At 42.1% G+C, this 17,305-nt stretch overlaps 1 protein-coding gene across 3 annotated transcripts in view; it reads left to right on the plus strand.

The window, feature by feature from the left end:
* Nucleotides 1–306: 306 nt before the first annotated feature.
* LOC112219672 (guanine nucleotide exchange factor subunit RIC1-like) overlaps nucleotides 307–17,305 on the plus strand; it is a 77,266-nt gene continuing 60,267 nt past the window's right edge. For all 3 annotated transcript variants that reach the window (XM_042302094.1, XM_042302095.1, XM_042302096.1), the window contains exon 1: nucleotides 307–907. In XM_042302094.1, coding sequence (XP_042158028.1) covers nucleotides 767–907 — 141 coding nt within the window. In that variant the 5' untranslated portion in view covers nucleotides 307–766. The remainder of the gene's footprint in view (nucleotides 908–17,305) is intronic.

The raw sequence follows: 17,305 nt of genomic DNA on the forward strand, positions 1-17,305 counted from the left end.
ATCCATAGGTAAGGCTGTACAATGAAATAAATATTCCCCCAATGCAATTCTGAAGTGTAATACATCCACGGTGCAATTCCGACAGATTGTTTAAAAAATGATGTTTTTCCATCAATTTATAACTCATTATTGTATTTTGAATTTATATATCAAATCTCTAACCTTGTTTAACATGATTTATTCCAAATATGACATGATTACGCTATTTTTAAACATTTGCATTCATTTCAGTGAGGAACTTTTATTTAGAAGGCGAGCCGTAAATTCCAATATTGTGGCTAGCTTCACATAATAGGTGGGCAGAGAGGCATGGGATAGCGAATCGGACCCAGGATAGCTAGCTAGAATCGATAAAGATGGCGACAGCGAGAGACACCGAAGATAAAATTATTATCGCTAATAAAAATAAGACATATTTATTCAGATAGGTGCAGAAAGGATACCTTTATAACAAAAATAAATTCGCTCATATTGTTGCATTTTGTTTTTAACTTAAAGTCCCGACTGCGCAAGCGATTTGTTTTCAGAGGAGCTCCACAGTTCTATGTCAAGTTAGCTGTGTTGGCTAGCTAGCCTGATTGGATCTCAATCGCTAATGGATTTCTAGGATCAGGACGAATGTCGTTTGACTGAAAATCGACTTTACGCGGGATTGAATTGGCTACAAATTGTTCATGAACCGATTGGATAACATCGTTTATTTTACGTTGGGAACATAGCCATTCCGCTGGCCCGGTGACACGGAGAGTCGGGGTGCCTGACCGTCATGTATTTTTTAACTGGCTGGCCCCGGAGGCTACTTTGTCCACTGAAAAGTGAAGAGGAACCGTTTCATATTCATCCCAACTCACAGAGGTTTTACTTCGCTGTGTTGTCAGAGACTCAACTAAGCATCTGGTTTAGTCGGGTAAGCAACGACTTAATCGCCGATGAGCTGGGTAACCGCTACCTAGCAGTTGTTAGCCAGTTAGCTAGTAGCTAGCAAGCTAAGTTTTGTCTGTGCACACTGGTTGCCTCGTCACCGACTTTTATTATGGCATGGTATATTTAGCTAGCTAACTGTCATGGCTATCATTGCATACAGGGACTTGGAAGAATGTTAGCTAGCTGACGTTTAGTAGCTGGCGCAACAAGCATCAGCTGTTTGGCAAAAGTACTAGCTAGCTAAGCTAACGTTGCACAAATCATGTACTCAGTCCAGTATTATATTAAAGTATGTAACGTTACCAAACTAACGTTACGTTGGCTAGCTAGATAGTTAAGTACATTACCAATAACTCAATGTTGAGATTTGCCATAATATTTAATACTTTCATGTAGTTTAATGAGGATTATGTAAGGGTGATATTTAATGAACTCGCTACTGTCCAAAGTATTTAGCTATGCCGGCTTCTGTAAGAGCTGCGAATCAGAGCTATAATTTGGTGTACCTAATTCAGCATTAAAAGCCATGTTTATTTTACTCCCCTAACACCCTACCATAGCTCTGGTGCAAATTCCTTCACCGTCACTGGGTGCCCCATGAAACTATCTTGAGTCGAAGGAGATCATTGTTATGTATTTAGCTATAACAATGTGTAAATTAGAGTTCCAGTGAATTTGAATACCTCCATGGGCGTCATTCTTTTCCCCCATTCCTCTATCACCATGCTACTACAAATATCACAATATCCGATATAATCGTTTTACGTTGTTAATGACTAAATCATTCCAGACTGTGCGATATCTGTGCATATTTACGATATTATAGTCGCATTTTCGTTAAATAATTTTAGTATGGGAAAGTAATGTTTAGTTAATGATTTTAGACTTCATTTTCAACATTGTTGCCCCTTAACTGATAAAACTGCCTAGTTTTGATTTCTAAAGCTTAAATATAATAATCATGCACATCACAATCTATCTTCTAGCACTTCACAGTATACCGTCAATGTCAACATCTGCAAATAGTTATGTCAGCCCAGGTGTAAAATTAGCTCTGCCTCCATGACTAGGCTGCACAAGAGTGTAAAATTCAAGAGTGCTGCAAATATATCAGCTGTAAAATAGAATTGGATGGTTCTGCATTACATCATTCGTATATAGTGTAAATCTAGGCCAGTATTTATTTCCCTGTCTTTACAGGAAGTATCCTGTTGAGCTTCCCAGTTACTTATTTTCTCCAGTGGCCTGAACATAAACTGTGAGAAACGGTAGAGAATGGACAGGATGTCCAGGAAGGGACCACACAGGACAGGAATGTGGGTGCTGCGATAACCCTAACTTAGTGGCCGGTCCAGGCCCCCCTTGCCTCTGTCTGCTCTGCATGCCTTTTAGTGTTTTAAAGCAGCCAGGCATGTCCAGTCCAAGACTCAAGGCCTCTTTGAAGGTCAGCCAGCCTGACTGAACTAGGCACCAAAGAACAGCTCTAGGGCTGTCTGATCTATAAGTCATGTCAACCTCAACAGCTGGGCATGAACTGATCCCATAACGGATAGTATGTAAAAAAAATAATAATAATGTTATCTACAGTTTAAAGCTCAGACCTGATAACTCCTGGTGGAAAGGGACTATCAGGTCTGAGCTTGGCACTTTCATAGTCTCCAAGTTGGATTTCTGCTCCTGGCCCCATAAATGGAACACCTCTTGCACACCTCAGTACTAGTTTCCTTCCTCCTCCATGGGAGCAGTTTCCCTCCATGGTAAACTCTCCTACTTCCTGCTCCTCCTCTGTCCTTTTGCCAGTTCCTTCCCTCTCCTATCTCTCTGTTTATCAGCCATCTCCTATGACCCCGATATCCAAGTATACAAACAGTAATGTACTCCCACTAAAGGGTAAAACATCTGTTTTCAACAGGTTTTTATTAGACTGCAAACTTCGGGGAGTAGGAAATTAAAGGAGTTGGTCTGATGGTGATTCGTGATATCATCGGCCTCTCCTATTGCTTAAAGAGAATCTTCAGTACTTTTGTATACTTTTTAGCCAGTAGTTCTGAAAGTAGCACTCACGAGCCATACATGGTCCCTGAAAATGGCATACTATGTCACATATGTGCACCGCGTCATTTCTCTCTCTCGTTGATTGGGTTAAATGCGGAAGACACATTTCGGTTGAGTGCATTCAGTTGTGCATCCCCTTCCCCCCCTCTCTCTGCTGTGTCCATTTGAGCTGTTGCACCCACCCTGCGACCTCATTGGAGAACGCTGGGTAGGCCTTTCGCTAGCTGTCACTCAAATACGAGGGGCTGAAACTTATTGGCTAGAACTGGACATGCTAGAGGGCTGGCCCGCGTTGGGGGGAAAGTAGGGATAATGGCCTGGCACAGCTTCAAGAAAGCAATCTCTTCAAACTAGGGGTTTTGTGGCTGATTTGAGGTAAAACAACAGCAATTCTGCTCATAGATTATGCATACATGAACTAGACATTGACTAATCCAGCCCAAAGCAGGAGGTTTACATTTTTTTTTTTTTTTCGCCAAAGTACCGGAGCATGTCTCTAAGGAGCACTAGAGGAACAATGGAGAACAAAAGATGAAAGCTGGAAAGGAGACTAGATTAGGACTTTTAAGCCTAACAAATGTCAATACCTATGCCTTTTCATCTGCCCGCTAGTTGAATATCCTCTTCCGTCATGTTATTCTCAGGACCTATCTGTGTGACTCCGATGGGAATAGGAATCCTCACTGCAGCAAGGTCATCTGAGACCTTTGTAATATGGCTACTGTATGAAAATGTCTGTTTGAAGTCTGGCCCTTGGGGTTATTCTAGCTAATTAGCATTAGTGCTAGGCTAGCTGGGTTTGTGCTTGACTGAATTAATTGGGTTGCGGGGGAGGTTTGGTTTAGAGTTACCCCTGTGCATTGTTACCCATCCCCCACATGCTAAGAGTCCCTCTGGGTCAGTTACAGTATAGGCAAACTACAGTCTAAAACATGTCAGACTAACCAGGTGAATCCAGGTGAAAACTATGATCCCTTATTGATGTCACTTGTTAAATCCACTACAATCAGTGTAGATGAAGGGGAGGAGACAGGTTAGATAATGATTTTTTAAAGTCTTGAGACAACTGAGATATGGATTGTGCATGTGTGCCATTCAGAGGGTGAATGGTCAAGAGAAAATATTTAAGTGCCTATGAACGAGGTGTGGTAGTAGGAGGTGCCAGGCGCACGCACTGGTTTTAGTGGGTCGAACTGTAACGCTGCTGGGTTTTTCACGCTCAACAGTTTCCCGTGGGTACCAAGAATGGTCCATCACCCAAAGGACATCCAGCCAACTTGACACCACTGTGGAAGGCATTGGAGTCAACATGGGCCAGCATCCTTGTGGAACGTTTTCGACACCTTGTACCCCAACGAATTGAGGCTGTTCTGAGCACAAAAATGAGAGAAACTCAGTTTCAGGAAGGTGTTCCTAATGTTTTGTTCACTCAGTGTATATCAGCCAGTAACCAGGATTCCATCGACCCTTTTTATGCAAGTGAAGTACCTTGGATAAAAAAATATAATTGATGGCCTGATGGAAAGAGAAAATGTGTCGGTTAACCTTCCACATGTCGACAAAACAAAAAACGCTAGGCAAGCTGATCTTTTTGTGTCGGTAAAGTTATGCGAGAAATGTCTGTGGAAACGCTTATGTGCAAATTGACATAATTACCATATCGAAGTAAACTTGGAGTCACACGATGACATGTTGTAAGACCCTCCCTCTACAACTCGTTAGGAAAGCATGCAGTTTATTAGGGTACAGATGAAATAAGATATGAACTTCACTGGGTGGTGAAAGTGCAAGGTGATGAGCTTGATGCTCCTTTCCAATAAATATCGAGGGTCTCATTCTGGTGACACGATCATCTATGAATGCCTGCCATTTGACAGTCTCTCTTTTGTCCATGAAGCTCATCGTGTATGTAGACTACAACCGAACTGTATCTGTGAGCTGTTTGCTTGAGCGTACATGCCAATATCAGTGGGCACGCTCGCTATATAACACATGTTTGGTGGTGAGAGAACCACCGGTGGAGTTGAAAATGTGATTGAAACCCATGTAACTCTTTTTTTTTTTGGGTACATGGGAGTTTAACTGCAAAATATATTTTTATGTGCACTACATATTTATGCACAGACTTAACTGCAATAAGTCAATTTCATGGGAATGCATATCTGGTGGGGGAAATGCGCATATTGTTTTTATGCAGATGTTAGATTATTTGCACGGAAATCTGTTGCCAATTGGAGGGAAACCTAGCTATTGTTATAGCAATTGTGTGTGACAGGCTGTCCAACCTAGTTGGCATTCCGTGTTGCTGAAGCGGCAACATAATCACAGCTATTTCTGACTGAAAAGTTCTGTTATCAAAATTCCTCATTTGTTTAGGAAAAACGTGTATGCATCTCATTCACATGATCAATAGGGCCTGACCTATAGCATATATCATAATCACATCAATAAATTGGTTCCTACAAACTCTGAACACCGTAATGCGTAACGGCTAAATGGAAGCAGAGGACGTGATAAATAAACTTGACTAAAATTTGACTAGTTGTGGAAAAATACTGGAGATAAAGAAGGTAAGGCTAAAGCGCTGCATGCATATTATGTGTACCAAACAGGTGCTGTTTGGTCACAGTATATTTTCTGACAGTATACAGTATATTCTGACATATACAGTTACAGTATATTTTCGGTTGGAACCGTGTAAACAACGCTAAATCAATTCTAAACATTTATTACAGCAACCACTAAAAACAGTCACATACATTTGTGAATGCAATTGCCTAAATGGAGCAGTTTATTTATGCTAATTATTCAAGGGTCAATTTACCTTATTTTAAATCTAAAATGCTTGATTGCATTTCAATTCATGGATGACTCGTATGCTGTGTGATGACATGAACTAATTGTTGATTGATACAAAGCCTATATAAATATTGAAATACAGGCCTAATTAAGTTATGGTATTGATTAGACAGGATGCAATCTTAGGCCTATGGCTAGATGGTGGTTAAACAAGGTTGCTATGCTAAGCCTACTAATGACATTACTTATTATTATGATGATCATAACAGTAATAATAACAAGGAGAAAAGGAGGGTTATTTTTAACAATCAGACAATTTGTTAGTGTAAACAACACTAAATAAATTATAATATCGGAGAGCCTGTTTTAAAGAAAACGTGTGTAAAGCCTTTATTACAGCATAGAAAATATTACAGCCAAATTTGTGACCTCATGAGGACTGCCAGAGGAAAGGAAGACAGAGTTACCTCTGCTGCAGAGGATAAGTTCATTAGAGTTAACTGGCTCTCATGAGGACCGCCACAGGAAAGGAAGACAGTTACCTCTGCTGCAGAGGATAAGTTCATTGGAGTTACCAGCCTCAGAAATTGCAGCCCAAATAAATGCTTCATAGAGTTCAAGTAACAGACACATCTCAACATCAACTGTTCAGAGGAGACTGCATGAATCAGGCCTTCATGGTCGAATTGCTGCAAATAAACCACTATTAAAGGACACCAATAAGAAGAGACGTGCTTGGGCCAAGAAACACGAGCAATGGACATGAGACTGGTGGAAATCTGTCCTTTGGTCTGATGAGTCCAAACGTGAGAGTTTTGGTTCCAACTGCTGTGTCTTTGTGACGCAGTTCTCTGCTGCCAATGACTGGAACGAACTACAAAAATCTCTGAAACTGGAAACACTTATCTCCCTCACTAGCTTTAAGCACCAACTGTCAGAGCAGCTCACAGATTACTGCACCTGTACATAGCCCACCTATAATTTAGCCCAAACAACTACCTCTTTCCCAACTGTATTTCATTTTAATTTATTTATTTTGCTCCTTTGCACCCCATTATTTTTATTTCTACTTTGCACATTCTTCCATTGCAAAACTACCATTCCAGTGTTTTACTTGCTATATTGTATTTACTTTGCCACCATGGCCTTTTTTGCCTTTACCTCCCTTCTCACCTCATTTGCTCACATTGTATATAGACTTGTTTATACTGTATTATTGACTGTATGTTTGTTTTACTCCATGTGTAACTCTGTGTCGTTGTATCTGTTGAACTGCTTTGCTTTATCTTGGCCAGGTCGCAGTTGTAAATGAGAACTTGTTCTCAACTTGCCTACCTGGTTAAATAAAGGTAAAATAAGTAGGTGAACAGATGATCTCCGCATGTGGTTCCCACCGTGAAGCGTGGGGGTGGTTTGCTGGTGACACTGATTTATTTAGAGTTCAAGGCACCTAACCAGCATGGCTACCACAGCATTCTGCAGCGATATTCCATCTGGTTTGCGCTTAGTGCTATTATCATTTGTTTTTCAACAGGACAATGACTCGAAACACACCTCCAGGTTGTGTAAGCAGTATTTGACCAAGGAGAGTGATGGAGTGCTGCATCAGATGATCTGGCCTCCACAATCACCTGACCTCAACCCATTTGGGATGATTTGGACCGCAGAGTGAAGGAAAAGCAGCTAACAAGTGCTCAGCATATGTGGGAACTCCTTCAAGACTGTTGGAAAAGCATTACTCATGGTTGAGAGAATGCCAAGAGTGTGCAAAGCTGTCATCAAGGCAAAGGCTGGCTACTTAGAAGATTCTAAAATCTATTTTGATTTAACACCTTTTTTTTGTTGCTTACTACATGATTCCATATGTTTTATTTCACAGTTTTGATGTCTTCACTATTATTCACAAACTTCTGACTGGTACTGTATATATGGATGATTTCTAAAGCCAGGCACATTTTAAGTTAGGCCATTGATTATAGACCTAATTAAGTTGCGGTTTCCTCTCACTTTTCTTAGACAATTACGGCAAGTGCTATTTTTCGTCGCTTAACTATTATTGCCGTTCTATCAACACACTTGTCAAACACTGACGCAGCGGTCTAAGGCACTGCATCTCAGTGCTAGAGGCGTCACTACAGACCTTGGTTCGATTCCAGGCTGTATCACAACCAGCCGTGATTGGGAGTCCGATAGGGTGGCGCACTATTTGCCTAGCGTCGTTAGGGTTGGCCCGGGGTAGGCCGTCATTGTAAATAAGAATTTGCTCTTAACTGACTTGCCTGCTTAAATAAAGCCGTCACTCCCGTTCTACAAGTAATTACTTTGGCACAATAGGCATCAAGTCACTTACAGATAATGTTGCGTAAATCATGTATCATTTTCATTGAACACAATCAGTCAACGTACAGTAGGCCCTAGATGTTTCGATTGCTGAACTTAGAGGCATGCTCAAAATTAACAATTTTTATAATATTACAGTTAATCAAAACACTCGTAATCCCTGTTCAACAACTCTAAATTACTTAGGCATGCGCTCCAAAGGGATAACATGATATACAGTGCCTTCGGAATGTATTCAGTCCCCTTGACCTTTTTCCATTTTGTTATGTTCCAGCCTTATTCTAAAATGGATCTAATAAAAACAATTCCTCAGCAATCTACACACACTACCCTATTATAACAAAGCGAAAACTGTTTTTTAGAAATGTTTGCAAATGTATTAAAATAAACAAATACCTATGTATTTGTAATACCTATGTAATACCTATGTATGTATTATTGACTACCTGGCCCGATGACTCCTTGCTGTCCCCAGTCCACCTGGCTGTGCTGCTGCTCCAACTGTTCTGCCTGTGGCTATGGAAACCTGACCTGTTCACCGGATGTACTACCTGTCACAGACCTGCTGTTTTCAACTCTCTAGAGACAGCAGGAGCGGTAGAGATACTCTGAATGATTGGCTATGAAAAGCCAACTGACATTTACTCCTGAGGTGCTGACTAATGCACCCTCATTAACCAGTGTGATGATTATTATTTGACCCTGCTGGTCATCTATATTGAACATCTTGGCCATGTTCTGTTATAATCTCCACCCAGCACAGCCAGAAGAGGACTGGCCACCCCTCAGCCTGGTTCTTCTCTAGGTTTCTTCCTAGGTTCTGGCCTTTCTAGGGAGTTTTTCCTAGCCACTGTGCTTCTACACCTGCATTGCTTGCTGTTTGGGGTTTTAGGCTGGGTTTCTGTACAGCACTTTGTGGCATCAGCTGATGTAAGAAGGGCTTTATAAATACGTTTGATTTATGTAAATAAGTATTCAGACCCTTTTCTATGAGACTCGAAATTGAGCTCAGGTGCATCCTGTTTCCATTGATCATCCGTGAGATGTTTCTACAACTTGATTGGAGTTCACTTGTGGTAAATTCAATTGATTGGAAGTGATTTGGAAAGGCACACACCTGTCTATAAGTTCCCATAGTTTTTTCTCTGACATGCACTGTCAACTAAGTCATGAGGTTGAAGGAATTGTCCGTAGATTGTTTCGAGCCACAGATCTGGGGAAGGGTACCAAAATATTTCTGCAGCATTTAAGGACCCCAAGAACACAGTGGCCTCCTTCATTCTTAAATGGAAGATGTTTGGAACAACCAAGACTCTTCCTAGAGCTGGCCGCCCGGCCAAACAGAGCAATCGGGGGAGAAGGGCCTTGGTTAGGGAGATGACCAATAACCTGATGGTCACTCTGACAGAGCTCCAGAGTTCCTATGTGGAGTTGGGAGAACCTTCCAGAAGGACAACCATCTCTGCAGCATTCCACCAATCAGGCATTTATGGTAGAGGGGCCAGATGGAAGCCCCTCAGTAAAAGAGTCATGAAAGCCAACTTGGGGTTTGCCAAAAGGCACCTAAAGATTGTGAGAAACATAAATAGGATTCTCAAAATTGAATTCTTTGGCCTGAATGCGTCATGTCTGGAGAACCTGGTACCATCCCTACAGTGAAGAATGGCGGTGGCAGCCTGCTGTTGGGATGTTTGTCTGCAGCAGGGACTGGGAGACTAGTCAACATCGAGGCAAAGATGAACGGCGCAAAGTACAGAGATCATTGATGAAAACCTGCTCCAGAGCACTAAGGACCTCAGACGTGGGTGAAGGTTCACCTTCTAACAGGACAATGACCCTAAGCACACAGCCAAGACAACACAGAAGTATCTTCGGGACAAGTCTCTGAATGTCCTTGAGTGGCCCAGCCAGAGCCCGGACTTGAACCTGATCGAACTTCTCTGGAGAGACCTGAAAATAGCTGTGCAGCAACGCTCCTCATCCAACCTGGCAGAGCTTGAGAGGATCTGCAGAGAAGAATGGGAGGAACTCTCCAAATACAGGTGTGCCAAGCTTGTAGTGTTATACCCAAGATGACTCAATGCTGTAATCGCTGCCAAAGGTACTTCAACAAAGTCATGAGTGAAGGGTCTGAATTCTTATGTAAATGTGATATTTCAGTTTTTTTATTTGTAATACTTTTGCAAACATTTCTAAACCTGTGTTTTGCTTCATTATTTGATTTTGTGTGTAGATTGAGGTAAAAAAAAAAATGTTAATCAATTATAGAATAAGACTAACATAACAAAAAGTCAAGGAGTCTGAATACTTTCCGAGTCAAATCAAAGTTTACTTGAAACGTGCGCCGAATACAACCGGTATTACGGTGAAATGCTTACTTGCAGCCTCTAAACAGCAGTGCAAAAAAGTTATTAGGTGAACAATAGGTATTTAAAGAAATAAAAACAATGGTGAAAGATAACAGAGCGGCTACATACAGGCACTGGTTAGTCGGGCTGATTGAGGTAGTATGTGCATGTAGATATGGTTAAAGTGACTGCATATGTGATGAACAGAGTAGCAGTAGTGTAAAAGAGGGGTTGGTGGGTGGCAAGGCACAATGCAGATAGCCCAGTTAGCCAATGTGCAGTGGCTCTGGCCAATTGAGGTACTAGGTACATTAATATATAGTTAAAGTGGCTATGCATATATGACAAACCGAGAGTAGCAGCAGCGTAAAAGAGGGGTTGGGGGGTGGCACACTGCAAAATGTCCGGGTAGCCATTTGATTACCTGTTCAGGAGTCTTATGGCCTGGGGGTAAAAACTGTTGCGAAGCAATTTTGTCCTAGACTTGGCCACTCCGTTACCGCTTGCCATGCGGTAGTAGAGAGAACCGTCTATGATTGGGGTGGCTAGGGTATTTGACAATTTTTTGGGGGGGGCTTTCCTCTTACACCGCCTGGTGTAGCGGTCCTGGATGGCAGGCAGCTTAGCCGCAGTGATGTAGTGAGCCAAATGCATTACCCTCTAGTGCCTTGCGGTCGGAGGCCGAGTAAATTATATCCAAAAATTTCATTTTACGTTGGCGTGTTTATGTTCCGTAGTTCCAAAACATGCAGTGATTTTGCAGAGAGCCACATCAATTCACAGAAATACTCATAATAAACATTGATAAAAGATACAACTATTATACATGGAACTTTAGATAAGCTTCTCAATGCAACTGCTGTGTCAGATTTTAAAAAAAACTTTACGGAAAAAGCACACCATGCAATAATCTGAGTACGGCGCTCAGAGCCCAAACCAGCCAAAGAAATATCCGCCATGTTGTGTAGTCAAAATTAGTCAGAAATAGCATTATAAATATTCACTTACCTTTGATCATCATCAGAATGCCCTCCCAGGAATCCCAGTTCCACAATAAATGTTTGAGTTGCTCGATAATGTCCATTTATGTCCAAATAGCTACTTTTGTTAACACGTTTTGTAAACAATCCAAAGTCATGAAGCGCGTTCACTAGGAGCAGACGAAATGTCAAAGTTTCTTTACAGTCCGTAGAAACATGTCAAACGATGTATTCAACCAATTTTTAGGAAGTTTTTAACAAATCTTTAATAATGTTCCAACCGGACACTTCCTTTGTCTGTAGAAAAGCAATGGAACGCGAGCTAACTCTCATGACCGTGCGACCACGAGTCCGTGGCACTCTGCCAGACACTTGACTCAAGAGCCCTTATAAGCCCTTCCTTTACAGTAGAAGCCTCAAACAAATGTCTAAAGACTGTTGACATCTAGTGGAAGCCTTAGGAAGTGCAACATGACCATTATCCCACTATCTTCAAAAGGGAATGAGTTGAAAAACGACCAACCTCAGATTTCCCACTTCCTGGTTGGATTTTTTTCTCAGGTTTTCGCCTGCCATATGAGTTCTGTTATACTCACAGACATCATTCAAACAGTTTTAGAAACTTGTGTTTTCTATCCAAATATACTAATTATATACATATTCTAGCTTTAATGGCTGAGTAGCAGTCAGTTTACTCTGGTCACCTTATTCATCCAAGCTATTCAATACTGCCCTCCAGTCACCAAGAAGTTAAACCACTTCATGCCTAAAATGGAGCCGGAAGAAATGGCAGCAGTTTTACGGGTGCCCAACCTATTGTGCTATTATCTGTTTGTTTTTTTGCTGTATTTGTAACTTATTTGGTACGTCATGTTTCTGCAACTGTATCTTACGGCAAAAAAGAGCTTCTGGTTATCAGGACAGCGATCACTCACCTCGGATTAGACTAAGATTTTTTTCTTCAACAAGCAGGACGCACAGGACATTCTCCGAACACCCGACAAGGACATCGGTTATTTGCACGAGGAAGAGACGCGTGTACCGAGGACACAGAGCGGGATGCCTCGTGAGGATCCGCAGAAGGCGAGTAGGAAAGCTGCCGTTACCGGCATTAATCACCAACGTGCAATCATTGGACAATAAATTAGATGAGGTACGATCACGAATATCCTACCAACGGGACATCAACTGTGAAATCTAATGTTTCAAGGAATCGTGGCTCAATGATGACATGGATATTCAGCTAGTGGGATATACGCTGCACGAGCAAGATAGACCAGCACACCAGTAAGACGAGGGGTGGCGGTCTGTGCATATTTGTAAACAGCTGGTGCACGAAATCTAAGGAAGTCTCTGGATTTTGCTCGCCTGAAGTAGAGTATCTTGTGATAAGTTGCAGGCCACACTACTTGCCTAGAGTTTTCAGCTATACTTTCTGTGGCTGTTTTATTTACCACCACAGACAGATGCTGGCACTAAGACCACACTCAGTCAGCTGTATAAGCAAACAGGAAACCACTCACCCAGAGTCGGCGGTCCTAGTGACCGGAGACTTTAAGGAGCTTTGAGGAGTACACCACTTCATTCACTGGCTTTATCAATAAGTGCGTCGAGGATGTCGTCCCCACACTGACTATACGTACATATCCCAACCAGAAACCATGGATTACAGGCAACATTCTCACTGCGCTAAAGGGTGGAGCTGCCACTTTCAAGGTGCGGGACTCTAACCTGGAAGCGTATAAGAAATCCTGCTATGCCCTGCGACGAACCATCAAACAGGCAAAGCGCATCAATACAGGGCTAAGATTGAATCGTACTACACCGGCTCCGACGCTCGTCGGATGTGGCAGGGCCTGCAAACTATTAGACTACAAAGGTAAGCACAGCCGAGAGCTGCCCAGTGACACGAGCCTACCAGACAAGCTAAATCACTTCTATGCTCGCTTCGAGGCAAGCAACACCGAGGCATGCATGAGAGCATCCGCTGTTCCGGACGACTGTGTGATCACGCTCTCCGTAGCTGACGTGAATAAGACCTTTAAACAGGTCAACATACACAAGGCTGCAGGGCCAGACCGATTACCAGGACGTGTGCTCCGGGCATGTGCTGACCAACTGGCAGTTTTGTCATTTCAAGTCATCGTCTTTTGTTTGAAATGCTCCTGACAATGTTGAGTAACATTGACCTGATTACGCCTAGAAGTAGAACTAGTCTACCTGGCCTGCGTGCAAATTAGGCCTATAAATGTTCCCTTTTGGGGATGTCTGATTTAGTATTTCTGATTTGTCTTATCTCACCAGCACTAATGAGCTGAGGAGCTTCTCAAAGTAAGTTTTTCTTCACCTCAAACAGCAAGGTAACTAAGTCTACTTTCAGAATCAATTGACAATGATAATAGTTCCTCAAAGTATTACAAAAATATTTCCAGCTCTGCCTTTCGATAACCACTCTGTAGTAAAGGGAAAAATGTAATGCTCTGATCCACTTCTTATCCCTTGTACAAATAGCCTAGGGTTGTGCCACTGATGCAGGAATTAGTTATGCAAGTTTGCAAGCACTCGTTTCGTGCTGTTCTTATTTGTTTGCTTTATGTAGGCAATTTTTATATAGTTGGCAATAATTTACTTATTTTAGATAATGACAATGATTTTGAGATACAAATACTATTATAATTGAAACTGTTACACGGAACCCAAACCTGGTGCACGCGTGCTCCATCGTGTATAAGTGTATTTTGTCCCCCCACACCAAACGCTATCACGACACGCAGGTTAAAATATCAAAACTAACTCTGAACCAATTATATTAATTTGGGGACAGGTTGAAAAGCATTACACATTTATTGGTATTTAGCTAGCTAGCTTGCACTTGCTAGCTAATTTGTCCTATTTAGCTAGCTTTCTGTTGCTAGCTAATTTGTCCTGGGATATAAACATTGAGTTGTTATTTTACCTGAAATGCACAAGGTCCTCTACGCCAATTATTCCACACATAAAACGGTCAACCGAATCATTTCTAGTCTTCTCTCCTCCTTCCAGGCTTTTTCTTTTCTTGACTTTATATTGCGATTGGCAACTTTCATATATTAGGTGCATTACCGCCACCGGCCTCGTTTGTTTTTCAGTCACCCACGTGGGTTTACCCACGTGCCATCTCCTCATTCGTTATCTGCTTCTATAAACCAATGAGGAGATGGGAGAGGCAGGACTTGTAGCGCGATCAGCGTCACAAATAGAACTGACTTCTATTTAGCCCATGGCAACGCAGACGCTCGTTGGCGCGCAATAATTGAATAATATAGATTTCTACATTTATTTTGCGAGTGGTGTAGTCAGCCTGTTACACGAAAATGTGCATATGAAAATCATAACTGGCACACAGATTGGTAGAAATGGTAAGATAAATTGGCACTCCAGATGCAAAAGGTTGCTGGCCATGGCAGAACATTGACATTCCTGTCTTGCAGGAAATCACGCACAGAACGAGCAGCATAGCTGGTGGCTTTGTCATGCTGGAGGGTCATGTCAGGATGAGCCAGCAGGAAGGGTACCACATGAGAGAGGAGGGTGTCTTCCCTGTAATGCACAGTGTTGATTGCCTGCAATGACGACAAGCTCAGTCCGATGATGCTGTGACACACCGCCCCAGACCATGACGGACTCTCCTCCAAATCGATCCCGCTCCAGAGTACAGGCCTCGGTGTAAAGCTCATTCCTTCGACGTTAAAAGCAAATCCGACCATCACCCCTGGTGAAACACAACCACAACTCGTCAGTGAAGAGCACTTTTTGCCAGTCCTGTCTGGTCCTGGACGGTGTGTTTGCCCGTAGGCGACGTTGTTGCCGGTGATGTCTGGTGAGGACCTGCCTTACAACAGGCCTACGAGCTCTCAGTCGAGCCTCTCTCAGCCTATTGCGGACAGTCTGAGCACTGATGGATGGATTGTGCGTTCCTGGAGTAACTCGAGCAGTTGTTGTTGCCATCCTGTACCTGTCCCGCAGGTGTGATGATCGGATGTGCCGATCCTGTGCAGGTGTTACTCGTGGTCTGCCACTGCGAGGATGATCAGCTGTCCGTCCTGTCTCCCTGTAGCTCTGTCTAAGGCAATGTATTGCCCTGGCTGCATCTGCAGTCCTCATGCCTCCTTGCAGCATGCTTAAGGCATGTTCTTGCAGATGAGCAGGAACCCTGGGCATCTTTCTTTTGGTGTTTTTCCAGAGTCACTAGAAAGGCCTCTTTAGTGTCCTAAGTTTTCATAACTGTGACCTTAATTGCCTACCACCTGTAAGCTGTTAGTGTCTTAACGACCTTTCCACAGGTGCATGTTAATTGTTTATGGTTAGTTGAACAAGCATGGGAAACTGGGTTTAAACCCTTTACAGTGAATATATGTGAAGTTAATTAATAAAAATCCAAATATCTTTGAAAGTCTGTGTCCTGAAAAAGGGAACTTTTTTTGTGTTTTTGAAACAGTCAATTGATCGAAAGAAAAGACTTCTCTTGGTCAACCAAGATTTGTTTTTGTCTGGGACAGCCCTAGTAAGGATAGTCTTGTCTATTTTCTGCTCTGAAGCTTGTAGAATTGAACATCTGGTTCCTTTTATGGAAACACTGGTGTTGGCAGAGGCAGCTGATTGTGTGAGAATGGGATTACATGGTGCAGTGTGGTGCTTATGAATAGTCTCCTGTTGGGCCGAAGAGTACTTGTGCCCCACAGAGGGCGATAGGGTATTCTTCACATTACCGTCTCTAGTAAACACACTCTTATCAAATAAAATAAAAGTTGATTTGTCACCTGACCAGGATACAGAACTTGTAAGCATTATTTATATATATATATATATATATATATATTTACATGTATCTAGCTAAATAATTCACCATAATCCCAACTCATAACGTTACTACCCTGCATGGATCTACAGGTAGCTAACTAACCAAGTAGGTTCAATGTTAGCTAGCTAGCTAACATTAGACTATAACTAGCAATGCAAGTGGCTCTGAGATACGGATAATATTACTGCACAGATCATGCATGTAAACAATAGCTAGCGAGCCAGCCAACGTTAGGCTTACGCTAACACTATGCGTTAACTTGCAATGAAAATGACTTTCTGACAAAATTAGAATGGTATAGTAACTGAATGTAGCTAGGTAGACTCCATCTGTATACATGGATGTACGCTTCGCCCTCTGTCACGGATGCCATGGTTGACCTTAGTTTGAAGATGTAATCCGGAGACAGGTGTTAACAGCCTTCTGTGTTCTCTTTTCGACACCGTCTGCATTTGCAATCAAACACCTGAATTTTCTCCATCTCCTTAGCTATCATATTCTCCTTCCACCGGGCATTACACTGATTTCAAAACTCAGCCATCTAGAAAGTGGAGAGCCTTAGCAACACTTGTGCATTTTTCATGATATCTTTTTAAAAAAAAATTTAAGCTGCCACATTAGAAAGGATTACCGACACATACTGACCAGGTCGTGTTATAGACAGAAGCGTGATACGTGGCAGACCAATCTGAACTCATATCTAGGCATGTCCAGCCCATCCATTATCTCAGCCAATCATTGTTAGCGGGAAGGTTCCTGGCATTTTCCGTGGCTAAACCATCTAGGCTTGTAATTTAACAATTTGATTCGTATTTACAGATGGAATACAAATTTGTTATTAAGGCACATGAAGGTTCACATGTTCTAGAAGGCATTAATACCCTCTTAGGGATAGTGAGACACTAGCGTCTCAAGTGGCCAATAGCCTCGGGAAATGCATAGCGCCAAATTCAAATAAAACGCGATAAAACTCAAACTTTCATTAAATCACACATGCAGGGTACTCAATTAAAGCTACA

This window comes from Oncorhynchus tshawytscha, linkage group LG20, assembly GCF_018296145.1.
Source record: "Oncorhynchus tshawytscha isolate Ot180627B linkage group LG20, Otsh_v2.0, whole genome shotgun sequence".
In the NCBI taxonomy this organism is placed as follows: domain Eukaryota; kingdom Metazoa; phylum Chordata; class Actinopteri; order Salmoniformes; family Salmonidae; genus Oncorhynchus; species Oncorhynchus tshawytscha.